A 27,598-nucleotide genomic window follows, 5' to 3' on the forward strand; every position below is an offset into this window, starting at 1 on the left:
TCCAGTTTCACTCCATTATCCATCCCCTGTACAGGCTCAGGCGGTCTCTTTCCCACCTAGAGTTGATTCTGCCTTTTCTCTGATCAGAGCCCTTTCTCAGACACTTGGCAGTACAGCTCAAGCTGGTGTTCAAAATGCTTAATGGACTCTTGTCTACCCATCTTACTTCTCTCAACTTTAAAGCATCAAATCCATCTCTGGCTTCATTTTTTTTTTTTTTAATTCAAGCAACATAGTGCTATGTTTCTGCACACAGACAAGTTTTCCATCCACCTGGTCGTTACACATTCATTTTTTCCCTCTGCCTGGGATACGCTTCGCCGCCTCTGCTCACTATAACCAACCTTATCCATCTTTCAAGACTAAATGCAAAATCTGTCCCATATTTGGAAAGAAATCTCTAACTTTCCAGGCGGGGATAGGTGCTTTTTCTGAGCTCTCACAGAGCCTGGGCCACCTCTACCATGATCCCTCCCTTGCTCAAAGCTCTCTTGAAGAAGTCTCTGCAGTGCTGAAACTGCTTTATATCCTGACCTGGGTTTTGCTTTCATGGGTGTTTACATGTACAATAATTTACCCAGCTGATATTTGGGATTTGTCCATTTATCACTGTATGTCAGTTACAGCTTAATTACAAAGTAAATAACCAAAAACAAGTAACAAAACATCCCCAAACCCCTGTCATCCTCAGGAAAAAATCAACACTCTTCAGCCTGGCATTGGAGGGTCTGCTTTTCTGTCTTATAGATCTAGCCATGGCAAATAGATGATCACTAAGAATGAGCTGAATGAACAAAGAGCACATCCTTTCCTGCTGTTGGTGACATTTGTGTGTGTGTGTGTGTGCGTGGTGGCCCACATCTCATTCTCCCTCTTTCTGCCAGGAGTCTCCCAGCTGCCCTTACAGTGAGGAGTGGTCATGCCGAACAGTTCTGGCCAACAAGGCAGAGTCTGCTGCTGGCTCTGGGAAGGCTATAGCTTTCCTTTATAAAAAGGAAGGGATGTGTGTCCACTTCTCCCTGCAGACATCACTTGTGAAGCTATAGTGTCATCTCCTGAGCACAAGGGAAGGGCCAAGAGAGGTAGAGAGAATTACAGCACTCTGCCCCAGTGCTGTGGAGACTGAGCTGTGGGCTGACAGCTGCCCTTCTTCAGACTTGGTTTGTGAGGAAACTATAACCCCTAGCGTTTTGCTATCATTACAAAACCAAGAGACTTCACATAAAAACCCAATACAGAGGTGTGGCTCCTGGAGCACTGTATCTGGGGTCCCTGACAGCGGGATAATCCCAAGTCACAGTAGCACGACCACGGGAATAACAGGAGAAAGAGCCCTAGGAAGTCACCGAACTAGACATTGCTCTGCAGGGGTAGGGGGCATGGCTCACACTGGAGGAGGCTGGAGGTAGCAGAGCTGGAGGTGGGGCCACGTGGGTGGCGGGGACTGGCCCAGCAGCAGGACGGAGAGCAGCAGCAGCAGCAGCAGGCCCAGGAGTGGCGCTGGGATCAGGAGGTGCCGGGTGACCCTGCGGGGAGGCAGCACAGTGCTTGGCGGCGCCCTGGGGGGCCCGTGGTGTCCCAGATGTCTGACCACCACCCTCCTTCTGGAGATGCTGTGGGGTGCACCTGAGCCACCGGAGGTGCAGGGGCCACAGGCAGAGCTGGCCCCAGACCGGCCTCCTGACTGGGACCAGCTCCTTCACCATGGGCACCAGGGCCTGCTGCAGCTCTGGTTCTGAGGGGCTGCTAAGGACAAAGGAAGGCAGGGCAATGGTGTTGGTCTTCTCCTTGGCCCCCAACTCCCATCCCAGGCCCCTGGGTCCCGCTACCTCTCAGGAGGGTTTCCGAGGATGTCTCCAGGGTGTGAGTCTTCTGGATGGAAGGGGAGGTCCACCTGGAAGGACAAAGGGGACAAATGGCCTCAGGTTTGTTGGACCAGGAGAGGCGCTCGAGTCAGCCCACCGGACAGAAGTGAGCACGCGGAAGGGGGCGGGACACAGTGGTGCAGTGCGAGCGCCTCCCCAGCACACGCTGCTGCGCCGGGCTCCCAGCTCTGCCAGTTTCCTGTCGCGTGTCGCCTGCAAATCACCCCACCTGTCAGGCCCCACTTTCTCCATCTGCCAGACAGAAGAGATGGCAACGCCCGCCTCAAAGGGCTGAAGTGGAAAATGAATGAGAGAAATGTGGGCAAAACCTAAACTATCAGGAGGTGGGCTTAGAACAGTGTCTGGTGGACAGCACCCAGTAACCATGTGAGCTACTCAGTATTATTATTTCCATTTTCTGTCTGACTCTGGAAGTACCCAAGCCCCCTGAGGTCAAAGACTATCTCCTCCAGGAACCCAGCCCTGGCCTGCGCCTAGTGCAGCATGGACACTCCTTGGGTCCATCTTCCTGCCCCACACCGGGCCCAGCAGGTATTTTAAGATTAAAGCCCCCAATACTCCTTACTTTGCCACCTCATCCCCCATGTGTTTCTTTTTCCCTGTGTCTTTCTGAAAGGGTGTTCCCTCTGTAGATCTCAGGCTTTCTCATGCATGCCTTTGGTCTGGGGATGATGACTATGGCAGTAACAATACAATAATAAATGAGGAGTTCCAGCAACACCCTGGTCTCAGCCACTGTCTTCACCTCTGTCACCTACTGTGCGTCTGCTCTGTGCCAGGCACTTTATGATGCGATCCTTAACCTTCATCCCCACCATGGGAGCTGGGTAAGATCGTCGTCACACTAGCCATGAGGAAGCCGAGGTGGGCCCCAGTCTCCACAGACGGGAGTGTGGTGTGGTGGGAAAGAGGTGGGCCAGGGAGAGCATCTTGGTCAGTGTGGACCCTGAAGAGTCCCAGGTGCCCAGAATGGAAGCTGGCACACCTTCTGGCTTCTGACCTCACGTTTCCTTCCCTCCCTTCCTCTGCCTGAGCACCAGGATTGTCACCTGCCGCTCTGAGGAGCAAAGGAGCTGCTGTGTGTGGTGCCGGCAGGGCAGCTATGACAGATGCGGTGCCCCAGGAGTTCTGGGCTGGCCGGGGAAGGTCTGGCTCTTCCGGAGTGTGGGCGTACATACGTGTGCATTTCCGCAATCCGGGGGTGTAGCCACGTATGTGGCGTAGAGGCTGTGGCCCCGTGTGCAGTGTGTGTGTGGGGGTCCCCTGGGAACATTCTGGCTGCCCACTGGCCTGAAGCCTCCCACTACAGCACCGTCTGCTCTCATTAGCTACAGCGAGGGCGTTGTTAACTCTCGGCCAAACGATTTTTCTGTCTGCTTGGGGGTGTGGGCAGGGGCTGGGGAGGAGCTGTGACTACAGAGGCCTCATCTGAGGGCCTGGTGCTGGGGACTGCCTACCATGACCTGGATCTCTGCTCCGTCCTCTTCCTCTCTTCTGGGCAACCTGGGGCGACAACAAAGTCACTGCAAGCATCCGTCTCCCCTGCCTGGCTCCCATTCACCAGCTGTGTGGCAGGACCTTTAAAGCAGGGGGTCTTCACGTACATGGACCTGGAGGGTGCCCTGGAGCCCCGCGAGCAGACCGTTGCGTGTAGGTTAGCATCTATATTTTTTCACCAAATTCCCCAGAGAGTCTGTGTGTGACCCCTAAAGGGTCAGGGGCCCCTCCACCTTATTGGCTTTCTCAGCTGCTCCTTTCCCAGCAGGTCCCCCAGGTGATCAGAGGCTTCTGGGTCTCAGACATCTCTGAGACCCTGCCTCCTGCCCCAGCTTCCTGCCTGGTGGGTTGGGCCATGCTCAGGGAGTCTGGGTCTCACTGCAACTGGGACTCCAGCTGAGGCTTCCCTGACTCCAGAACTCAACTCTGTGGATCCCACCCCTATCCCAAGTCATTTCTCTTAGGTATGGAAGCCCCAGCCTCTGTGCCCCCCGTGGTCACAGCTGCCTGAGCCCCTGAAACAGGCGCCTCTCTGGGGACTCAAGACACAAGCTGCCCAGCCCCAACGTCCCTTGGAAACCGAGACGTCTGCACCACCCATCACCACCTTTACTGGGGACCGGGGACCCGGCGATCCAGCCTTAGCCACTAGTTTCAGACCCCACACCCTCAGGATACAGCTGTTTCCTCAACTCCGATTCAGTAAGGCACCCAGGCTCATTGGCCCCTAGCCTCTGGTCCAGTCAGATAACCAGCTGTCTGATCCCCTGGGATTTCTACGTGGGGTGGGGGGGGCCCGGCCCCTCTCAGTATCTGAGCCCTGGGCCACAGGACTCACCACTTCCCTCACACCCAGCTTCCCACTTTGTGGGCCATACTGCCCTCCCCCCGCCCCAGGGAGACTGGGATGCCCAGCCTCTGCACCAGCCTCGGTCCCCGCTGCTGCTCAGCGCTGTCTTCTTTCCATTTCCTGGTGACGCAGGGGGAGGTTACAGCGCCGGGGGCCCCCATCCCGCCCAATCTCAGCTTTCCCAGACAAGTCCAATTAGAGGCCGTGGCAGGCAGCCTCATTAGCTGTCACAGCCAGGAGCCTGAAAGAGGGGAGGAGGGAAAGAGAGGCCCTGCAGGGAGGCAGAGGCCCCGTGGAGGAGGGTGGGCCCAGACATCCGGTGCTTTCCCTATCTTTGGAAGTGGCACATAAGCCTCGTAATAGTCGATTAACAGTCACAGGGCACGGGCTTGCCCCATCCCATCAGAGTAACTAAGCGGAGATCTGAACCCAGGCTGTGTGATCACACAGACCCCAGGGTCTCCCAGCTGTCTGAGCGCTCTGCTGGGGCACAATCTGGGTCTCATTTGCCCCAGGGCTCCTTGGGAGCCTTGGAGAAGTGTGTTCAGTCACAGTGACTGAGTGACTGAGCTGTCCCATCCGCCTGATGACTGTCTTCTTGCCTACGGGTCTCCTACATGAATATCACTCCCAGAGGACCCCACGCAGGGCTTCCTTCAAGTCTTCCCCTCAGGCGGGGTCAGGGGCTAGATGTCCTCCTGAACTACCAGGGTCTGGGGGTAAGGCTGGTCTGATTCATTTTGGTCCGCGGGCCCAGGGTCGCCTCTGTGGGAGTGAGGCACCCAGAGGTCACGCCTCTGTGTAAGCCTCCCTTGGGGCTCTTCCAGGCCTGTACTCCAGCCATCTCAGAGTCACCCTGGGGCAGAGGGATGGCTCAGGGAAGACCAATCTCCTTACCTCGTCGATGGCTCCTCCCTTCCTTCCTGAGGGTGCGCTGACTCTTCCTGCAAGTTTCTCTGTGGGAAAGAAAAGCTTAGGTATCCTGGGCTTCCCCACCTACTTCTAAAACCTGCCCTTCTCCTGGGCTCCTCCTCGAGGGTGGCTCTACCTTCCCTCCAGGGGCAGAAGCCTGAAACTGGACCAGTTTTCCTTTGGGACCAGGAATTCAGGTCCTCCTGAACTTTTCACATTCACAAGCCTCTCTCACTCGTCTGGGCCCCAAAGAGGCTCAGCATTTCCCTTCCAACCCCCTTCTCCTCTGAGGTCCCCAGTCGTGGGCATCCACGTCCCTCTCTGTTTTCTCTGGAGACATCCAGCCTTGCCTGTGGCCTCAACCACCAACTAGACACCTTTCTAAATGCATCACTGAGCTCCACCCTTGTGCACCCACTGCCTCCGGGGCAGCATCCCTCATCCCTCAGGATGCTCCCCTTAGGGGGTCACAAGGTAGGTTCAGTGTCTTTCTGTCTACCCCCTTTTCCAGAACCCAGAGCCCTCAGCCCCCTGTTGGTGAGTTGGCAGCTCTGTCTCCCCTGCCTAATTCTCGCTGCCTGTCCCTTTTTCTCCATCCCAGGGCCCTGGCCTGGCTCCAGCTTCATCCTCTAACTCTGGACCACTACCCCAGCCTCCTCCCTGGCCTCCCAGCCTCCCATGTGGCCCCAGAGGGATCTTTCTGTGCAGTACATCCAGAGCTGACTGCCCCTCCCCAGGCACAGCCTCTCAGCCTCACTGGCAGGGGATTCCTTTCATGATCCGGCCTTACCTCATCTCTGGCTAGTCGCCCCCAACTGCCCTCTACCTTCCAAACGTGTTATGTGGTTTCACGCTCCCATGTCCTCTCTGCATACTGTTCCCACTGCCTGAAAGACCTCTCCTTTCTCACACCACTTAACTTCTCTCTTTTTTTTCTTCAATATAAACTCAAGTGTCAGTTTCCCTGTGGTATCTCCTACTCCACACAGGCACTCCCTTCTCTGGGCTTCCGCAGGGCCCACCCCCCGACCCCCTCGCACACAGATCATCCTGCACTGAGATGGCCCATTTTCACGATCTATCAGGTCCTGAGCCCCAAGGGGTCCCCAGGACCCAGTGCAGGCAGTACCCAGAGGCCTGGCTCAGTCTTCCCCTCCAGGAGGCACCTGAGCGCTCTCAGCAGCAGTTCTAAGGTGCACCCGTGGGCTTCCCTGGCAGCTCAGCAGGAAAGACTCTGCCTGTCATTGCAGGAGACATGGGTTTGATCCCTGATCCAGGAAGATCCCACATATGGAGGAACAACTAAACCCGTGTGCCGCAACTACTAAGCCTGTGCTCCAGAGCCTTCTTGCTTTGGAGCCCATGCTCCACGACAAGAGGCCACTGCAATGGAAGCCCACGCACAGCAACTAGGGAGCAGCCCCCGCTGGCCTCAACTAGAGAAAAGCCCTCGCGGCAATGAAGCCCAGCACAGCCAAAATTAAATATAATTTTTAAAATGTATGCTTCCCCTGAGGGATGCAGCTGTGGCCCCCACAAGCTGTGTGATCTCTCTCTGAGCCTCAGTTTCCCAAGAATAACAGGGTGAGGGATGAGGGCGCCTACAGCCCTCAGAGACAGTGGGAGAGGGCAGCGAGGAATCCAACAGAAGATTCTCTCAGCTCAGGGAAAAAGTGAACAGAGAAACTTTCTCTTTCAAGGGTGGTGAGCAGCTAGGAAGCAGTATGATTTTCAAGACAATAAAGCATTGTTTACAGAACTTTTAGCAATATTTTCTTAAAAAAAAAATCCTCCTGTCACTAACAGATTACAAATCTCACTTTTCAACTGTGAACACTGAAGATGAGCTGTCTTCATTGTTTCAAATGAGGTCTGAAATATTGTTCAGGTAAATACAGAAGTCATAAAATGATGGCTATTGTTGGATTCTGGATTACAGAGTGGGCTTGTTAAGTTTTTTCTTAAAAGTGACTTGTATTCAAAAGGTAAACGCTTAAAGTACCTACATGGTATCAGGAAGAACAGTTCACTTCCTCCCTTCCCACCTTGTAACATTTTAAATAAGGTGATTCCGAGACAGTGTTTTTGAAACCACCACCACCCCCATGAAATTTGCATGTTTGGTTGGCTCACTTCCACATCAGCAGGCCAGTCCCTGGAGGGCAGGGGTGGTGTCCTGTCTGGCCAGGGGCTCTGAGGCCAGCACCCATCAGGCCCTCAGTCGACACCTGCCTATGGGATGGGGAACAGTAAAAGCGTCCTGGGCCCTGCTCCCAGCCCCTGGACCTGGCGGTCTCAGGGCACTCCCGTGCTCACCTGCCCCCCAGGAGGGGTTTCAGGAGGAAGCCCCTCCTCCCCATCCATCTCGCTGACCACCTCCTCCCACGGCCACACTCCACACAGCGGGCTGGAGAGATCGACGGCTCTCTCCTCTTGTTTCTGAGGCCAGGGAGAGGCCAGTGAAGGCAGAGGTCAGGGGTGGCATGGAGATGGGCTGAGGCACGAGGATGGGGGCGGGGGGAGTGATATGAGGGTGGCTGGGGGTCAGCGAGGCAGCACCGGGAAGGGTTTGGTGCCCCGACCAAGGACTGGGGTAGGGATGAGGTTAAGAACCAAGGTGGTCCTGGGAGAAACGGGGTGGGCTGAGAGTCAGGGCAGGGTCAGAGTTGCCGCTGGTGGTGGCTTAGGGTGTTCTGGGGGTGTCAGGCCCACCTGCTGAATGGCCTGGAGCTCCACACCCAGCGACGGCGGCAGCAGGTTGGTGCAGTCCACTCTCCTCACCTGGGCCCCTTCGGATAGCCTGGCCACACAGTCAGGAGAGGGAAGGCTGCCTCCATGCCCAACCACCTGTCAGCCAGCCTATGAGGCTACTGCCCTGCCCACCTTGGGGCTGGAGGCCACGGTGGGGGCTCCCTGTCCTTGGGCTCCCCTCCTGCTTCCTCTTCCCCCGTCGTTCTACTCACTCATCCAGCCCCTCTTGGGTCTGACTCAGCTGCTCCTCCAAGTGGGAGATTTCCAGCCTCAGTTCCTGCAAAGGAAGGAGTAAAGGATCCCTGGCTCTGCCTTTTCCCCAGCCCCACGACTGGGCTCCTCTTCCAAGGCCAGGTCCACTCCTTTGACTTCTTTGGGATCCTCCATACACATACAGACAAGGAGAGAAGGGGAAGAAACAGTAGCAGAAACTTAGGAAGCCAAAGAGAGGTAAAGAGCAACAGGAACCCGGAATCTAACCTATCAGTCAGGAAAACTAAGAAAAGGAGAGCAGGGATGGAAACACATGGGAAAACGAGAGACACAGAAAGGGGTGTCTACACCCCTATCACACACAGATGGGGTGCAAGAGACTCTGAAGATAAGGGACAGAGAGAGGAGTCACCCCAGGAGACAGAGGAACTGACCCAGAGAGAGGCAGAGACTGAAACCAGCCAGGCAGAGGTGTAGAAACAGGGGCAGGGGAGATGCTGTGAGAAATCACCCACAGAGAATGGGAGATGGAGATACAGAGAGAGAGAGAAAGGACAGAGGAAAAGTGAACATGCAGAGAGAGGGGGAGAGGGAGAGAGACGCACACAGTCAAACAGCAGTGATGGTAGAAACAAGAGGTGGAGACTCAGAAAAAGATCATCAGACACAGGAGGCAGGACACCCCAGAGATGGCAAGAGAGAAGCGCGGCCTGTGGCCGGGCCAGGGGGTTACCTGGGTTGTGGCTCTGTACTCCTCCAAGGTCTTCGTCAGGCTCTCCGCGTGGCGAGTGCGCTGGGAAAGCCCAAAGCTGACTGAGGCTGGGCTCAACCCACCAAAGACCCTGAGGTCAGGTCCGGGGGAAGGGGGTTCGGATGGATGGGATGGGATTGGGGGCAGAGCGAGACCTGAAGAGAGCATCAGCTTCCCTGGAAACCCTCTGACCTCTCTGGGCTGAGTTTCCAAGCATTAGAGTCTAGTATGCGTGCATGGCTAAGTCACTTCCGTCACGTGGACCGTACCCCGCCAGGCTCCTCTGTCCACGGGATTCTCCAGGCAAGAATACTGGAGTGGGTTGCCATGGTCTCCTCTACAGGATCTTCTCAACCCAGGGATTGAACCCGTGTCTCTTATGTTTCCTATACTGGCAGGCGGGATCTTTACCACTAGTGCCACCTGGGAAGCCCCAGAGCCAAGGAGGACTTTCCTTTGTAGACTTGAGGCAGGAGACACATCAAAGGCACATTTCCCTCCAGCCCACTCACCTCGGAGAGGATGGCATCTCGCTGGCAAATGAGGTGTTCACATTCATAGAGCTGCCGCTGCCAAGGAAGGAGCCCGTCCATCTGTCTGGCCTGCCCTCCCTGGCCTATCCCGCTCTCTGGAGCTCCTCTCCTCAACCTCCCTTCATGTCTCTGGACATCAGCTACACCGAGGGGGACTTCAGTGAGCTGCCCACTGGCCCTGGGGACCTCAGGGCTTGAGTCAAGTCCCTGATCTCACCAGACCACAGGGGCTGAAACTGGTGAGGGTAAAAACGGGCCTTGGGGAGGTAGGAAATCGTCAAGGCACTAGGGAGGGGTGGCACCTTCAAGATGTCCTTCTCCGAGGCCAGCTCCTCACTCCTCCTCTTCACTCCATCCCGCTCGGCCAGGAGCTTCCCATTCTGGAAGAAGGGACCCTGGTCACGATCACTTCAGCAAATGGCCATGTTAATATTCAGAGAAGACATGTGCTGAGCACATGATGTGCATCAGGCCTCATGCTTGGCACTCTTTCTTTTTTCTGAGCCTTTTAGATGCGGCTTTAATTATCCTTCAATGGCAGCCTTCCTAAGACTTTTTTTTCACTTTTTATTTTTATCAGGGTATAGCCGATTAACAATGTTGGGACAGTTTCAGGTGAACAGTGAAGGTGAACAGCCATATACATGCATCCATTCTCTCCCAAACTCCACTCCCATTCAGGCTGCCACATAACATTGAGCAGAGTCCCATGTGCTATATAGTAGATCCTTGTTGGTTATCCATTTTAAATATAGCAGTGTGTACATGTCCATCCCAAACTCCCTAACTATCTCTTCCTCTATCCATCCCCCTATTCCCTGTGCTCTGCTGCTGCTGCTGCTAAGTCGCTTCAGTCGTGTCTGACTCTGTGCGACCCCATAGACGGCAGCCAACCAGGCTTCCCCGTCCCTGGGATTCTCCAGGCAAGAACACTGGAGTGGGTTGCCATTTCCTTCTCCAATGCATGAAAGTGAAAAGTGAAAGGGAAGTCGCTCAGTCGTGTCCGACTCCTACCCACCCCATGGACTGCAGCCCACCAGGCTCCTCTGTCCATGGGATTTTCCAGGCAAGAGTACTGGAGTGGGGTGCCATTGCCTTCTCCGATTCCCTGTGCTCAGCTCTTCCTAATGTTTCAGCCCATTTAATCCCTCCAACAATCCTATAGGATCTCAGCTCTGATTTGCAGATGAAAAAATAAAAACAGCTGCAAAAATGGAGCTATGATGGGATGCATGTGAGGATTAAATGAACTAATAATTACTGCTAACATTTACGGAGCACCTTGCCAGTGCTAACTTACTTCTGTGCCCTCTTTTAAGGATAAAGATGGGAGTTCCCTGGTGGTCTAGTGGTTAGGATTTGGCGCTTCCACTACGGTGGCCTGGGTTCAGTCCCTGGTACAGAAACTGAGATCCTGCAAACTGTGAGGTGTGGCCAAAATAGATAAAATGAAGACAAAAATAACTGGCTCACAGAAAGACTGAGCAACTTTGCCCAGGTTATATACATGGGAATTCATGCAAATACACGTTTAATATATGTTAATGAACACAAACACATTTAGAACAATGCCTAGCATATACCAAAATTTGGTGTTATATTAAAAAGACATTTCTAAAACTTTGTATTATGAATTTTTAACCCACAAAAGTAAAACTAATGAAGTGGTGAACCCAGAAATTCCCCAGTGGTCCAGTGGTTAAGACTGTACTTTCACTGCAAAGGCCTGGGGTTCAATCCCTGGTTAGGGAACTAAGATGCCACAAGCTGCTTGACTCTGCCAAAAAAAAATTATGAACTCCCATTATCTGTCACCCAATTTCAGTAATTAGATACATTTTCCCTGTTTGTTTCTTCTCTATGCGCCAAGAGTTTGCTTTGTTTAACCAGATTATTTTAAAGCAAACCCCAGGCTTATTATTTCACCTATAACTACTCCAGCATTTCTATTTGCTACTTGAAGACTTTTCCTTTAGTAAGACCACAACGCAAGGATCACTCTCAACAAAGTTAAGAATAATTCCTTTGTATCATCGCACACCTAGTGCTCTTTTTTGGTTTTGGTTGTCTCACAAATGTTTTTTTCACATTTAGTTTGTTTGAATGAGGATCCAGACAAGGTCCACCATGGCTTTTGGTTGAAATGTCTCATTTCACCCGGCAGTGATTCCCCCACCTTCCCAATCCGGGCACTTCTCCAGGCCCTTCATTTGTGGAAGAAACCAGGTTATTTTCCCTGTAGAATTGCTTTACTGTCTTCTTGTTTCCTGTGCAGGACCGTCTCCATGTTCCTCCTGCCTCATTATTCCCTATAAACTGATGGATAGATCCAGGGCCTTGTTCAGATTTTTGTTCAATATTTTGGCAGGAAGATTTCTTGGGCGCTACTCTCCTATCTGTGTCAGTCAAAGCTATGGTTTTTCTAGTAGTCATATATGGATGTGAGAGCTGGACCATAAAGAAGGCTGAGTGTTGAAGAACCGATGCTTTTGAGTTGCAGTGCTGGAGATCTCGAGAATCCCTTAGACTGCAAGGAGACCAAAACAGTCAATTCTGAAGGAAATCAACCCTGAATGTTAATTGGAAGGAATGGTGCTGAAGCTGAACTTCCAATAATTTGGCCACTTGATGCAAAGAGCCCACTCACTAGAAAAAACCCCGATGCTTGGAAAGATTGAAGGCAAAATGAGAAGCAGGGGCAGAGGACAAGATGGTTGGATAGCATCACCGACTCAATGCATGTGAATCTGAACGAAGTCTGGGAAATAGCGGAGGACAGAGGAGCCTGGTGTGATGCAGTACTGTGGTCACAAAGAGCCAGGCATGACTCAGCAATTGAACAACGATGTTCAACATGGTCGAGCAACAATGGCACAATGTAACAATGCCCATAACTATGGCACATCTGCATCAGAAGAATGTAAAGTCTGGCTGTCCCAACTATTCATGTTTACACTGTCACCATCCCCAGTTCTACAGAAGAAATTAAGGAGTGTAGGGGCTAAGAAACTTGACCAAGTTCACATGGAGAATAAGGTCAAATTCAAGTCTGATTCCAAATCCTGCACTTTTAGCTCTCACTCTCCTCTGGAGCTTGGGTGAGAATGGGGAACCAGCTTCACCCCTCATCTCAAGTTGCTCATCACTGGAGGTGGAGACTGACACAGAAGCATATGATAATAATGCCTAAGGTAGACTCTGAGGAGGCCTAGGACCTGGACCCTGTGGGAGCCCACAGCCTCCTTGCAAAAACCCTCTGGGAGCTTTTCAAGGAGGTTGTGCTGAGGCTGAGTCCTCAAGGGAGAGGGAGGGCAGTTATCTGGGAAAATAAGGGGGCCAACAGAGGGCAGCTCACACCTGCCAAAAATGGGACCTGATAAAATGGACCAAGTTGTAGCCTAGAGCTTCCAGGCACCAAAAACCTAGCAAGCTGCACTGAGTTGTTTTTTTTTCAGCACTTCTTTTCCTGGCTGTAGTGGGTCTTCATTGCTGCATGCCGGCTCTCTCTAGCTGTGGCGTGTGGGTTTCTCACTGCAGTGGCTTCTCTTGCTGTGGAGCACAGGCTCTAGGTGTGGGGGTTTCAGTGGTTGCAGTACATGGGCTTGGCAGTTGCAGCTTGCAGGCTCTCTAGTGTGGGCTCAGTCATTGTGCTGCAGGGGCTTAGGTGCCCGGAGACATGTGCAATCTCCCCAGACCAGGAATCGAACCACTGTCTTCTGCATTTCAAGGTGGACTCTTGACCACTGGACCACGGGGGAAGCCCTGCACTGAGTTTCTATATGGGGAAAGCATTTCAAAGCACAGAGGCAGTCAACTTTCCTTGGCCACACCTCTCCTCCTGGTGCCCCCGGGGAAATCAAGGCCAGCTCCTCCCTCACTCCAACCCAGCTCAGCTCCAAGTCTTCCATCAGCTGCCCTCACTCCCTGTGTCTCAGCGGGCCTGGGCTGCCAGGTGAAGGGCGGAGGAAGGACGGAGCCAGGAATGCTGTGTCAACATCTGTCCACCTGGCTGGGATTTGCAGGCTGGATTCTGGGCCGCTCGGCAGGAAACCTGGTTACTCAGCCGCTCTGGCTTCTTCTGCAGTAACCTGAGCCCCGCCCGCTCTGTGGGGTCTGTAGGAAAGCTGAGTGTCTGAGTGTCCCTTACTCCAGCATTATTCTGTGGTAACTTGAGAACTCCATCTATAGATGCTCTGTAGGCAGCTGCTGAGAGGGGAAAGGTAGGGGGAGGGAACCAAGAATAGCTGATTTATCGAGCGCCTAGGATGTCCCAGGCGCTGCTCAGAGCACTTCACCTGGCAGCAGGCCTTCTGGGCTGGAAGGAGAGACCACCGCTGACTGCCATTTGCCCTGCTTTCCTGGGGGGTCCACTCTCCACGGGAGTCGGGGAGAGGGGGTCCCAGCCCCAGGCTTAGAGGTGAATCAAGATGAAAATCTTAGCAGATTCCGGACACCCGGAATCTGGTTGGTCAGCTAACCCAGAGGCCATTCTCACCGCCTCTTACTCGCTTGCCTCCCACTGCAGAGGCCCAGCCTCTCGTCACGTGATCCACTGAGATGTAAGAGAAGTTTGTCGCTGCAGGGGTTGAGTTGGGGTGCTCCGGGAAAAATTTTTCCTTCTGATGAAGAGAGAGAGAGCCACGAGAGGAGCATTTGTCCCTCTTTGTCCTGCTTTGAGTGAGAACATGACGTCTGGAGCTGTTGCAGCCATCTGGGATCCTAAGGCCACAGGCAGACAAACAAGCCAAAAAGCTGCCAGACTAGCCCAGAACCTTCAAAACCTCTTGTCAGTTAATGTTCTTCATATTGAAGCTGCCGCGTCTTCGGCATTTTCTTCCCTGGAGCTGAAAGTAGTCCAGACCTGTCAGTGGCTGTGTTACCCATGCCAGGGAGTGGTTTGGCTATAATCATTTGAAGTCTTCTTGGCCAATGAGATATAAGAGGGAGATCCCATCATGGGGCTTCAGGGAAAGTTCCTTCTTGTTCTTCTTCTTTTTTTTTTTTTTTAATTTTCAAGTTTTTTGTGGGATCTTAGTTCCTCGACCAGGGATTGAAACCATGTCCCCTGAATAGTGCATAGTCTTAACCACTGGACTGCCAGGGAAGTCTCTCTCCTTATTCTTAAAAAGAAATGTTCTGGAAAGAACAGTCACATCCTGCCTGCAGCCCATGCTTCACACCATGGTAGCTGTTCTGCAGCAAGATTCTCACTGCCCTAAACAGAGAGAATTTTCATGAAAGAGCCAGGGAACAGTAGTGGAATACTTTTTGGTTTGAATGTAAAAGCCATAATACAGACATAGGACAAAGAGATTTTGGGCAACTAATGAACAGATACCAGACGGAATGAGTATTACTGCTTGGACTGGGCAGAGATTCTCAGGGCTGGGGAGGAGTTCAGGAGAGTCAAGGAAGAGAAAAACAGAGTGCAAATGCCTCCAGGCCAGCCCCAAGCAACCGGTTAGAGGGCTGGAGAGGAGGATGGATATAGTTGAACCACAGAACCTCTGGGATATCATCTGGAGGTTGTTTCCTAGCTCAGTCTGTGAACCAGAAACATATGTGAGTAAGAAAATAGAGGTGGTGGTGTGAGGAGTTAAAAGCCTAGAAGGCCCAGTGAGGCCCCTGTAGCCACAAAGTCACAGGAAAGCAGTTAGATCTCCTCTGTGCCCCTACAGGGTGTGGAGAACCCCTAGTGGTATTCCTCGGTCGTGGGGTCCAAACGAGGGCCACCACCATCACATGCAGTGAGGACGGTACACCCAGAGACCAGAAGGCAATGTCAGCCTCCCAGTGGATGCCAGCACGCAGTGGTGACTAAGGCTGAGGACCAGATGGGACAAAGAGCATCAATCTTGTGACCAGCAGAGAGAACAGACATTGAGTGAGGAGCACTGAGACGCTGCGTGGGTTTCCAGCAGCTTAGATGCCACCTTGTGTGTAGGGTTTATTTCCCCCTAAAAGGACTAAGTGGACCGCGAATTAATTAAGATAATGTTTTCTGTCTCGGATAGAATGAGGCTTGAATCTGACCTGAGGCTGGACTGGGCCTGTTCATGTTATGTGCAAGGTTCCGGGATAACAGAGGCCATTTAATTCCCACAACAATCCTAATGAACAGATACCCTTCTCTCCTGTTCTTACAGAATAAATCTGTGGCTCGGGAAGGGGAGGTCACCCGCCTGCAGGCTGTCTGTTGTGCAGGGATGGACTTTGAATCAGGGCTGACTATAAGGCCTGTTTTCTTACCATCATAAAAAAATACTAATACATGAACAGTAACAGCTAGCTTCTAGGGAGCTCTTCCCATGTGTCCTGCCTTGTGCCTCGAGCTGTAATCATCCCCTTGTTTAAATTTCACACAATCCAACCAGGGAGAGTCCGATATCTTGCCCTTTATCACAGATGAGGACACCGAGGCAGACAGAGAGGCGGACTGGCCCAGGCTGATGTCAGCAGCCTCACCAAAACCAGGAGTCAGCCAGGCGCCCCACACTCTTCTCAGCTGTAGCAGCCCTTTCATGCAGCCACATGACCTTCAGGGACATTCACACGTTACTGTGATTCTGGGGTCTCCTTCACCAGACTGAAGGGTGTTTGGGGAGGCAGTAGGCAGGAAGATCCTGAGGACTGGGGAAGGGGTGGGAGGGGGTGCTGGGCCTCAGCTCACCTCTTCCTGCAGAGTCTCCATCTCGGCCACCAAACGCTGCTGCTCCTTTTCCTGACCAAACCCAAAGAGAGAACAAAGGCTTCTTGTGGGGCTCCTCTGCCCCCACGCTGCCCTTCTCCCACCCCTGGGAACATGACTCAGGTTGGGTCATGGAGGAGCAGGGCTGGGGGAACGGGTCTGAGGAGCCCTGCTGGCTCCTGCTGTCCCCCTTTGTCATGAGAGGGATGGCAAGCATCCTACTCAAAGTCTGGGGTGAGCAGGAAAGGGATTGAGGGAGACCTGGGTGACCTTTGCCCTTTCCCATTCTGTAGTCAAGCTCTGTTGCTCAGACTCCAAGAAAGTGGGAAGAAGAGAACAACTTTGTACCCCTTGCCCAAAACCCACCGTGTGCCGGGCCTGGGCCAGAAGGCTGCGGTTCTGTTCCTCCAGGCTCTTGGCCAGAGTCTTCAGGTCCTCCAGCTCCTCATCCACGCCCCTGGCCAACTGCAGAGCCTGCTGGGTACTGGTGGGGGTGGGGAGGTAGGCCACAGGAGAGAGAGGAAGATCCTGTGGTCACAGGTAGAGGTCACAGAGGTAGATCCCCTCAGAGCAACAGAGAAATCTCAGAGACTCAGAGGGGTGGGTACAGAGACCTACAGAGAGGAGCACAGAGACCCAGCGAGAAATGAAGGAAAGAGACAGAGTGGGCGACAGAGACCCAGTTTCTACTCAAATACCAAGAAAGTGGGAGGGAACCTGGGCCTGTGGGCAGGTAGGACGTGGAGGGTGCAGGACGGTGGACGTGGGGCCTGGCCTACCTGCGGAGCTGCTTGCGCAGGGCTGATATCTCCTCCCCGAGGCGTGCGGACCCCTCCTCGGCTGTCTCCACACTACGTTGCAGTTTGGCATTCTCCCCAGCCAGCCGGCGGTTGCTGAGCTCCAAGTCCTCCAGGCTGCTCAGCAGGTCGGCAGTGGCAGGCCTGGGGGCAGGGAAGGGGCAGGGTCACTGTCCGCAGCCCTGGCCTCCGTTCCCCAGGTTGGGTAGGTGCCGGTGGCAGGGAAATTGGCTCCTCCAGACAAACAGGAGACAGCCCTGTTCTCCCTGAGCTATTAGCCCAGCCTGCTTCCCTCACCCACTCCCCGGAGGACCCTAGGCCCTAGGCCAGGCCCTGGGCCCTAGGCCGCTGGAGGGCATGGGCAGGGGGAGGGCAGGGAGGGACTGAGGATAGGTACAACTCAGGTCTGGGGTCTTCGCCTCCGAAGCTCTCCAGATTGGCCGGATCCTCAACTTCTGGGCATCCTAGAGGGAGACAGAGGGTGGTGGGCTCCCAGGTGATCCGAGATGTTAGCAACCCCCGGACTCCAGCCTTGGTCCTCCTTTGGCTTCCACCCTTGCGTTCACTCTAGGTGATCCCACCTGCTTCTGGGGCTGCACTCATACCACCCTCCAGGAAGCCTCTTGTTCATGGGCACCTTGAGCTCAGGCTAGATTTCCCCATGGGGCCCAACCACCCTACATTCATCACGCCAGACCCTGGGCAGCATTCCAGCTGCCCTGAACCTTGTCTCTCCTCTCAGTTCCCCCACTTACTCACCCAGCCCCTGGGCCGTCCTGGCTCCCTCCCTCCTCTTGCCTCGGGCCTCTCACCTTCTCCCCCTGGACCCTCACCACAGCCTCCACCCTGGCCTCCAGCCTCTCCCTCCTGTCCTTTCCCCATTCAGCCCCAAAGGGGTCTTTCCTCCCCCAGAGTTAACATCTTCTCTCCTTCGCACAACCCTCCCCTGACTGCCCCCAAGCCACGTTGGAGGAGGTTCAAGAGCATGTTAAGAAAGCTCTATTTTTTGGTTTTTGTTTTTATAAGGCTGGAGAAATGTAACACCAGTAACACCAGCACTTTTTTATGGAGCACCTCCTGTGTTGAAGGCTTTGGGGCAGAATGGTGAGCAAATCAACTGACAAAACAAGAGGGCAGGTAATGAGTCACAATCATATTTCTACAGGGAAGGGATGCAGATCTGTGCTGAGGATGCTGGAGAGAAAGGGACCTTCACTTGCAGCATCCCAGGCTTTCCCCACCAGGGCTTCCCTACCCCGAGTGAAGGATGAGGGAAGACGTGGAAAGTCAGCTGAGGAAACAGCCTGAGCCCAGGCCAGGCGGGAGATGGGGACAAGACCAAAGGGACAGAGGATGCAGAAACTAGAGTGCAGGGAGGGGTGATGATGGTAAGAGGTGGGAGGGACCTCCGTGGCAGGGCTGGTGTCAGGAGGAGGAGTTGAAAACAACCAATGAGGGAAAAAAAAGCAAACACCAAAGCTCAGGGCACGTGGGGAGGCAGTCATGGAGGTGCCTAGAAAGCTAGGTTAGAACAAATGTCTCTGGGGTCCGGCCCTATCCCCTGCTCTGGCCCCATGGGAAGTACCCCCCACTGTCTGACCCTGGGCCTGCCTGCTTCATTCTATATATAGTGATCTCACCAGATGGCAGTTGCTGGGAGGTCAGGGCTCCCTCGAAGGCCGTCTCCTCTTCCAGCTCTAATCCCCTGTATCAAAGGGATGAGACTTAGGGCCCCTGCAGCCACCTCCCCCGATCCTGACCAGCCTCCGACAGGGGGTTGCGGGTGATGGGAGGAGGGGCCAGGTCAGGTGAGAGCAAGCACCGTGGGGAGGAAGGTGAGGCCAGATGGCAAGCGCCTGGGGCCAGATGGAAAAGCAGGAGGGGCAAAGACTGCCCCTGGAGGAGGGTTGGGGAGGGGCCTCTGTCAGCCCCTCAACATCCCCCTTCTCCTCTCTCCAGCCCCTTTCATTTCTGTCCTCAGACCCTCCCCTCACCCCAACCTCATCTCTATTCTCCTCTCTTCTCAGCCTCCTTCCAACCACAGCAGGTCCCTCTGCCTAAAGCGTGCTGGCTGCAGTAAGCAGGTATGAGCTTAGATCTTAGGAAAGGTTTTCTGAGGGGGGCTGGGGTGGGGGATGGAGGTGCGGGGACCCACCCATCCAGCTGACAGGCAGTGATCCAGTCCCGCATGACCACCAGGAAGGTGTCCAAGTCCACGGTGGCCTGAGGGCCCTCCCCACTGGGGTCCAGGCTGCAGGCCAGTGTTTGGAGGCGAGCATCCTGGGGACCCCGTCCAGTCACGGCCTCCAGGTAGGCTAGTAGATGGGTCACAGCCACAGTGCCTGGGGACAGAGAGGCTGTGAGGGAGGCTGGGCCAGGAGAGGGGGAGGGGTGGGGACCACTGGCTGGGCTGGTGGCACCCCTGCACCGTGCCCTTTGGGCAACTCCCTCCTCTTCCCCGAGTCAACGTTTTCACCTGGAAACGGGGCCCAGTCATCTGCACCTCAGAGCTGGACCAAAGAGGACCAGCTGAGCCCACCAAGCCCCCAGTGGCTGCCTTTCCCCCCTTCCCCAGGCTCCAAAGCCCCACCTTCCTCTGCTTACCCTCCTCCCCTAGGTTTCCTCCCCCCACCGTCCCCTATCCATTTCCTTCCTGAAGCTTCCCAGTCACCCACATCACCCCAGCCCATCCCTCTCTCTGTGGCCCCCCAGTTCCCAGCCCCCCAGCTCTGTTCCTTATTATTCCTTGACTCTCTGACCTGTTCTCTGGGGGTCACAAGCTTCGAACGTGGAGTTGAGTATTTGCTCCTCTAAGCTGAGCAGTGTCCCCAGGCTTCTGTCCTCTGCCTGGTCCCAGAGGTACACTGAGGAGACAAGAGGGCCAGCCCATCTGTGGGGAGGGGGCCGATGAAGAACAAAGAGGGGCTCCTGCAGAGGGGAAGGAATTCATTCCAAGCTGCCTGGGCTTTGGGCTGGTGGGGGCCACAAGGTGAGGGTCTTTGAGTCACCTTCCCCATCCCCCGATTTGGGAATGTGGGCCCCCCCCATCTTTCAGGCCAGGAAGTGCCCCCGCTGTCTAATCCCTTGTGTCCAATCGGCTCAGGAGCCCACAATACTGAACAAAACCTCTTATAGCCTTTTTTCCTCTCTTCCCTGGCTTAGAGGGGGCGAGGGGCAGAGGAGGATGAAGAAGAGAGGATTCTGGGAGAAGCAGAGGGTGAAGGGGGCCCAGGAGCCAGGAACAATCCGATACTGCGCGGGCAGCCTGGATCGATCCCGCCTGCCCACAGATCTCCCGTCTCCCAGCCCGCCTCATGGCTGGGTCTCTCCTCCCCACATCCCCGAGGCTGGCTGGCGTCATCAGCACCCCACGGGCTGGGGCCTGAAACAAAGGGGGATGGGACAATCCAGGCAGGGTGAATGGTGGGGGAGCGGTTCCAACCTCAGAGTTCCAGCCACAGGACTGTGGCCAAGTCTGTCTTCCTTTTGGAGCCTCAGTTTTCCCACCGGTAAAATGGGTGGATAGATTGATCCTCCCCCTCCCTGGGGCTGGGAGGGTGAGGTCTGTGTAAGTGAAGAGCACCTCCTGCTTCCCACCTCTGCACAACTGAACATCCTGGGGTCTGTCTGCTGCTGTATTCACTGTGCCCACACAAAGAAGCACTCAAAAAATGTTCCAAGATATAGAAAGAGCCTATACAGTCTCCACCCCTGGACCCACTAGATCTTTCCCAGGGCTGGAAGTGACTGCTGAAGCTCCCTGCCCTGCCCCTAATGCTGGGTATAGCAGAGTGCAGGCTGCAAGGTCTGGCAGACTCAAGCGCAACCTGGGCAAGGGACTCAGTCTCTCTGAGCCTCAGTTTCTTCCTATGGAAAATGAGTGGGTGGGTGAGGGGGTTACTTCCCTCCTAGAGAGGAGATAAGATATTAATAAAATCTGGAAGCTCGATAATAAAACTGAACATTTATCCAGCATTTACTAGGAGCCAAGCCTCTTCTGGGGGCTTCCCTTGTAGCTCAGTCGGTAAAGAATCTGTCTGCAGTGTAGGAGACCCGGGTTCGATCCCTGGGTTGGGAAGATCCCCTGGAGAAGGAAATGGCAACCCACTCCAGTATCCTTGCCTGGAAAATCTCATGGACAGAGGAGCCTGGTGGACTGCAGTCCACGGGGTTGCAAAGAGTCGGGCACGACTGAGCGACTAACACTAAGCCTCTTCTGAGCATTTGACATGAACCACAGTGGCTGCTATGATTAGTCCCAGTTTACAAACCAGGATGCTTAGGCACAGACAAGTGGGAAACTTGCCCAAGGTCACATGTTCAACATCTGACTGCCATTTCTCATCCCACTAACTCTTCAAGCGTTCTCTGTACTGAGCTAAAAATTCAGCCCCTTTGGGTTTGAACTTCGGCTTCTAGGGAAAGGGAGCAGGACCTACAGTTAGGGGAGACGTGGTGCCCCCCTACATTATGCAGGAGGACCCTGCGGCCCAGTGAGGTCACCCAGGACTGCCTGGCTCCAGATGTTGTGGGATCTGAGGAGCTGCATGGATCTACAGAGCAGATGCGACCCTCAGCCTCCCGGGGCCCCTCAGGAAGATGTCACTCTGCTTCTCTCCTTCCTCAGTGTCTCTACCTGTCTGTCTGTCCTGTCCTTTCTCTAGTTTTGTCTCCGACTCTTGCCATCCTCCTCCTCATCTCTTTGGCCCTCAAGTCCCACCCGCCTGTCTCCACATCTTCCACCCCCATCTTCTTCTCGGTCTCTGTGCTGCTTCTCCCGTAACTCAGCGACTCTCCACTCTCCAAGGCTTCTCTCTCCTCACTCCACTGTTACTCTCTCTCTCTTCACCTGCTGCTTTCCTCAGTCTCCATCTCTCCTGGGTGTGTCCCTCCCCTTTCCTCTGGGAGTCTCCCAAAGCTGGCTCAGCCGGCAGCCACACGTTCCTCGGTGGCCGCACACCCTCTGCTGGTGCACATGAAGTTTACACATTCAGATGTTGGTCACTTGGTCAGCCTGCCCAGGTGTCTGCCTCCTGCCTTCACCTGGCAAGCCTCCTGAGGCCAGAGAGAAAAGACACCGGCTTTGAGGCTAGATGCTAGGAGCCTCTAAGAAAGGGGCCCTGTCTCTCTTCTAGGGTGGGAGTTTCCCTTGGGCTGTCTCACTGTTTAATAGATGAGTTTCAGAAAGGACAACCCAACATCTTCCTCCTGAAGCTACTTTCACACCCCCTTGGTCTGTGTCCATCTGATCATTCAAAAGTTAGTAACTGGGTTCCAATTATACGTCAGGTATTGCTCCTGGGCAGCACGATCAGCAGGATAGCCAACGGCCACAGTGATTCTTGAGACCTGAACTGTGGTGAGAGTGAGATGAGATGCTCTATTGGTATAAAGTGGCTTCCCAGGTGGCTCAGTGGGTAAAGAATCCGCCTGTAATGCAGGGGACACAGGAGATGTGGGTTCGACTCCTGGGTCAGGAAGATCCCCTGGAGGAGGGCATGGCAACCCACTACAGTATTCTAGTCTGGAGAATCCCACGGACAGAGGAACCTGGTGGGTTACAGTCCATACGGTTGCAAAGAGTCAGACACGACTGAAGTGACTAAGCATGCACACACTCACATTAGTGTAAAGTACATGCCAGATGTTGAAGACTTAGTATTAAAAAAACAGAATAACTTCAGTACATTTTTATATTGATTGTATGCTGAAAGGACACTGTTTTAGATGTATTAGGTTAAATAATACTATTATTGCCATCTGTTTTGTCTGTTTCTTCTTTTTAATTCAATGTAGCTATTAACAAAATTTAAAAGTATGTGTGTGTATATATACATATGTGGTTTGCATGTTGGCCAATGCTGCTCCAGGGGCTGGGTATACCAGAGTGAATAAAACTGAGCCTGCTCTGTGGAGCTCACGTTCTAGTCGGAGAGACAAAGTCTAAACAGACAGATGAAGAGATGTCAGTCCTCTGAAGAAAAGTAAAGAAGGAAAGGGGAGAGAGAGAGTAACAGGGGAGCTCCTTTACAGAAAGCAGAGATCTGCAAGAAGTGACGGTGAGTCTATACGTCACTGGAGGGGGTGCTGCAGGCAGGGGGCACGCACAGAGGTTTCTATGCCTGCAGCTTGGCCTCCCCAGAACAAATAAGGTGTCCAGACAGGTGGGCACACAGCAGGTACCTCATCAAGGATTGTTCTCTGCATCCCACCCTGCCTCAAAGTGGAGGCTCAGCCACCCCAAGCCAGCTCTTCCAAGTCCCTGAATCACAACCTGGTGCCCTGCTCACCATTGCTCCCTCCCCACCCTCGCATGGGACAAACAGGGGCCCAGTCACTTACTTTTTGCAGTGGGGCCACCTGCCTGGTCCTCTGGCATGTCCATGGGCCACCCTGGCTGCTCTGCAGCTGGTGGAGAAGCTAACAGCTCCCCTCCGTCGCTGGAAGGGACCAAAAAGGGACTGGCTGCTCCCCAAGCTCCTAGAAGGACAAACAGGGGAATGGCCTCCTCAACCAGCCACCCGAGGGTGGGGACCCGCCCTGCCCCTCCTGTGCCCCAGGCCGTTCTGGGTTCTCAGAACCTGTTTGCCCACCCCTGCCAAGACCAGAGCAGCTTTCGCTCAGACCTGTTTTATGGATTGGAGGTGTGGGCTGGGAAAATGGGGGCCTAAGGAGTGGGTGGCAGAGATCAAAGCGGGGCTGGTGGGTGGGGGTCATTCCCTCCTGCCACCCCTCCTCCCCACAGTTTGTCAAGTTCCCCAGCCCTGTCCCTCCTGCCCTATGATTCTCCCTTTCCCCTCCTTGCCTTCCCTACAGCTCGGGTCAGGTCTCAACCTCCCCTCCTGGCTCCTTGGCCCAGCCTCTTCCTCAGCCTCCTGCCTCCAGTCTCCCGCTCCAGTTCATCCTCACAAGCGCTGACCTGCCCATCCCCTGCACAGTGTTGCCCCATGGCTCCCAAGCACCCTAGGGACAGAGCCTAGACCTTGGACTTGATATTGAAGGCCCAGCTTGGCCTGATCCCACGTGCATCCACCACCCTCAAACCCACTTGCAACCCTGAATCCTGTGCTGTTGACCAAACTGGGCTGGTTCTTCCCACCTCCAGGTCTCTGCCTGGGACATCCTTCTTGCCTGCCCTTCCTGTCTCGGCTCCCACGTCCCCTCCTCTGGAAACCGTTTCTGGGCTAGGTGATGTCCCTGGGTTCCCACAGTGCCTTGGGCTACTTACATTCTCGCCCATCAGCCTGTATTTGGAACTGTTGGCCTCCTGCTTGAGTTTGAACCCCATCTTTCTCCTGTTTCCAGCCCTCCCATGGTTCCCTAGTAACCTCAGGACTAACCACCTAGCCTTTTGGGCTGGTGTGGCACAGAGTGGTTCCTGCAACTCCTGGCTTCTTGTCATTTTTCTCTACCCTGGCCAACCTCCAGGTCCCTCATGGCTCGGGGGGACTCAGCATCTTTCCTGGTTCTCCCAGGCCGAGGGTTCCAGCTCCTCTGGGGAGCCTCCCCTGAGTCCTGGGAGCAGTTAGAGGCTCTGACATTCTGAGGGAGAAGTTTGACAGTTTTTGAAGTTTGACAGTATTTCTAGACGATTCTGACAGGATTTCAGGGGTCATCTACGAGATTTCCTGGAGGGTTCCCTTCAGTATTTCTGAGGAAGTTTGGTCAGGATTTTAAGACCTTTAACAAGACTTGGAAGGCCCTGATATTGGGGACTCTCCCTTAGGATTTGGGGGCTTGCCAGGATTTCGGGAGGGGCTCTGACACGGCTATTCTGGGAAGCCTCGCCACGGCCTGGGCGCACCTGGAGCCACGTCGCAGTGTTCCAGTCTCGGGACACAAATGAGGGCCACGAACGACAAACAAACGACAGTTGGGTCCTGAGGAGATGCGCGTGCGCTGTTCCCACCGGAAAAAGAAACGTGCTAGGGCGGGACTGGGAGCGCACGAGGGGTCTAAGCCACGCCCCTCCCGGGCTCCTCCCGGGACGCAGGCGCACACCGGGACAAGGAGCTCTCCTGTCGCTACGGTTACCTGCGAGGCCGCGCATGCGTAGGACTGACCGGGCGTGCCCCGACTGGTGGAGCGGGCGCATGCGTACTGGCTGAGTCGATAAAGGCGGAAGAGATTAAGGTTGCTAGAAGTGCTCAAGGCTGGGGTTTTCTCTGCGACCTCAAGCTTGGGTGAAATGGGCCCAGGCAAGGGAAACTTGGCCTGAGAGACCCTTTGTCCACCCCCCCCCCACTTCTTATCAGCCACTAAGTTGTGTCATTTTTGCCCTCTGTTCCGTGCCAGGCTGCCAATCCGTCACAATGATGTCCTGTCTGTCCTACCTCACTACTCCCATGCCTTTTTTTGCGGCTCCAGTCACAATGTATTAATAGGTCCCCGAAGGATTCTTTCCCAAACGGTTTCATTCCTCCCTTTTAGGAAAGAGTAGAGGAAAGATACAACTGAGAGACTTCATTTTCACTTTTCACTTTCATGCATTGGAGAAGGAAATGGCAACCCACTCCAGTATTCTTGCCTGGAGAATCCCAGGGACAGAGGAGCCTAGTGGGCTGCCATCTATGGGGTCGCACAGAGTCGGACACGACTGAAGTGACTTAGCAGCAGAGGAAAGATAACCTCAGCTTTTCGGGCTAGAGAGAGGTGCATGCTAAGCCACTTAAATCTCACTTGACTCTTTGCAACCCTATGGATTGTTGCCTACCAGGCTCCCTTGTCTGTGGGATTCTCCAGGCAAGAATACCGGGGTGGGTTGCTATGCCCTCCTCCAGGGGATCTTCCCGATCCAGGTATCAAACCCGCGTCTCTTACGTCTCGAGAATTACATCCCAAATTGACTTCTGACCGTGCTCAGTCGCTTCAGTCGTGTCCGACTCTGCGACCCTATGGACTGTAGCCCGTCAGACTCCTAACGAGGGGCATTTAGGATAAAAGATGTCCCACCCGGGCTTCCCAGGTGGCGCTAGTGAACCCATCTGCTAATGCAAGAGACTTAAGAGACTTAAGAGATGCGAGATCTTCCTGGGTCTGGAAGATCCCTAGGAGGAGGGCGTGGCAAGCCACTATAGTATTCTTGCCTGGAGAATCCCATGGACAGAGGAGCCTGGTGGGCTACAGTCCAAAGGGTCACAAAGAGTCGGACACGACTGAAGCGAGTTAGCATGCACACGTGACCCACTCACTCGGCCTCTTTGCTAGCCCAGACCCAGAAATCATTTTACATTCTCCCATTCATCCCATCATCGTTCATTCAGCTGTTACTTCCTCAGAGAGTCCTTCCTCTGACACACAGTCTATAATTCAGACTCATCTCTCTACTTAGTTTTTTATTCGTCCTCGAGGCTCGTCTCTCCGCCGTGAAATAGTCTGTATTTGTGCACTGTCTTTGTCACCCCCTACTGGAATGTGAGCTCCTAGCGGTAGAAGGTTGTTGGGAACTAGAATATCCTTGGCCCAGGGTGAGTTCTCAAACATTTTTTGTCGAATGAATGAAGGTACAGAATCTACGCCTCAAAACTGTTGGACTGTGTAGAATGATGATAAGACTGGAGTCAGACATTCTTGGGTTTGAATTTTGACTCCATCACTCTCTACCTGTAACCTTGGCACAAAGGCTTACCCTCTCTCTGAGCCTCAGGTTTCTCACCTAGAAATGGAGATAATTGCTTTTTAGGTACCTTGCGGGCTTGAAGTAGTAATCCTTGTTGGGTGATAGTTATTATTTTGGCTATTATGTGGTGGCTTGTTAAACATTTGGAAAGAACCTGTTTAACAAGTGATGTGGTGATTGGTTAAAAGTGTGAGATTTGAAATCAGAAAGCCTAGTGCCATTGCTGTGTGACTTTGGGAAGTGATTCTACCTCTCTGAGCCTCCCCTTCTTCCCTAAAATGGGAACAAACAATATCCACTTTATGGAGTCTTATAAGAGTTCAATAAGAATGTTTGCCTAGTGTTTTCTTAGCACGGCTGACAAGTGGTGGACCCTGCTGACGTTATTAATATGATTTCATTCTTTCATTTTTTTCTTTTTTGTTATTTTTCATTTTATTCCTTCAGTAGTTCTTGTTTATTTCCCTTTTTTTTGAGGAATATAATTTTGTAAGACCTAAAATAATTTTAAAAACTGTTTTATAGTATAATTGTAACATACATAAAGTGCTAAATTCTAGGTTATGGGTCAATTAAGCTTTTAATAGAGTAATACAGTAATGAAACCACCCATATAAAAAAAGAGAATATTGCCTGCAGCCCAGAAGTCTTCACATTTCCTCCTAATTATTGCCCCACTAAAGGTGACCACTGTTAATTATGGCCTCTTTTGCTCAACATTATAAAATCCATTCCATGGCAGTAGGTCATTCATTTCACTGTCGTATAATATTCCAGTCTCTGAATATGCCACGATTGAACCATTTTACTCTCAATGGACATCGGTTGTTTCTGCTTTTTGGCAATTATGAATACTGTTTTAGAATTTTATTTATTGATTGATTCCTGTGCTGGATCTTTGTTGCTGCACGGGCTTTTCTCCAGTTGGGATGCGCGGGGGCTAATCTCTATTCAGAGTGCTGGGGCTTCTCATCGCAGTGGCTTCACTTTTTGCAGAGTGCAGGCTCTAGGTGCCTAAGCTTCAGTAGTTGCAGTTCCTGGGCTTCAGCGCACGGACTCAGTAGTTGTGGTGCACGGGCTTAATTGCTCTGCAGCACGTGG

At 53.4% G+C, this 27,598-nt stretch overlaps 1 protein-coding gene across 3 annotated transcripts; it reads right to left on the minus strand.

The window, feature by feature from the left end:
• Positions 1-24,800, minus strand: KASH5 (KASH domain containing 5). 3 transcript variants are annotated; one of them, XM_070387342.1, is made up of 19 exons: positions 24,683-24,800; positions 23,221-23,358; positions 19,638-19,742; positions 19,034-19,220; positions 18,519-18,583; positions 17,276-17,342; positions 16,861-17,022; positions 16,448-16,565; positions 16,064-16,114; positions 9,696-9,773; positions 9,373-9,429; positions 8,843-8,902; positions 8,109-8,173; positions 7,858-7,945; positions 7,462-7,584; positions 5,131-5,189; positions 3,344-3,389; positions 1,830-1,894; positions 1-1,526 (listed from the first exon to the last, which is right to left on the minus strand). In XM_070387342.1, the coding sequence occupies exons 2-19, from the start codon at positions 23,261-23,263 to the stop codon at positions 1,385-1,387; spliced, it is 1,581 nt and encodes a 526-aa protein (XP_070243443.1). In that variant the 5' UTR covers positions 23,264-23,358; positions 24,683-24,800; the 3' UTR covers positions 1-1,384. The 3 variants fall into 3 exon arrangements, with proteins under 3 accessions (XP_070243443.1, XP_070243444.1, XP_070243445.1); XM_070387343.1 differs by lacking the exon at positions 9,373-9,429; XM_070387344.1 differs by lacking the exon at positions 7,462-7,584.
• Between the last annotated feature and the right edge of the window lie 2,798 nt (positions 24,801-27,598).

The sequence above is a fragment of the Bos mutus genome, chromosome 18 (genome assembly GCF_027580195.1).
Source record: "Bos mutus isolate GX-2022 chromosome 18, NWIPB_WYAK_1.1, whole genome shotgun sequence".
Taxonomy (NCBI): Eukaryota; Metazoa; Chordata; class Mammalia; order Artiodactyla; family Bovidae; genus Bos; species Bos mutus.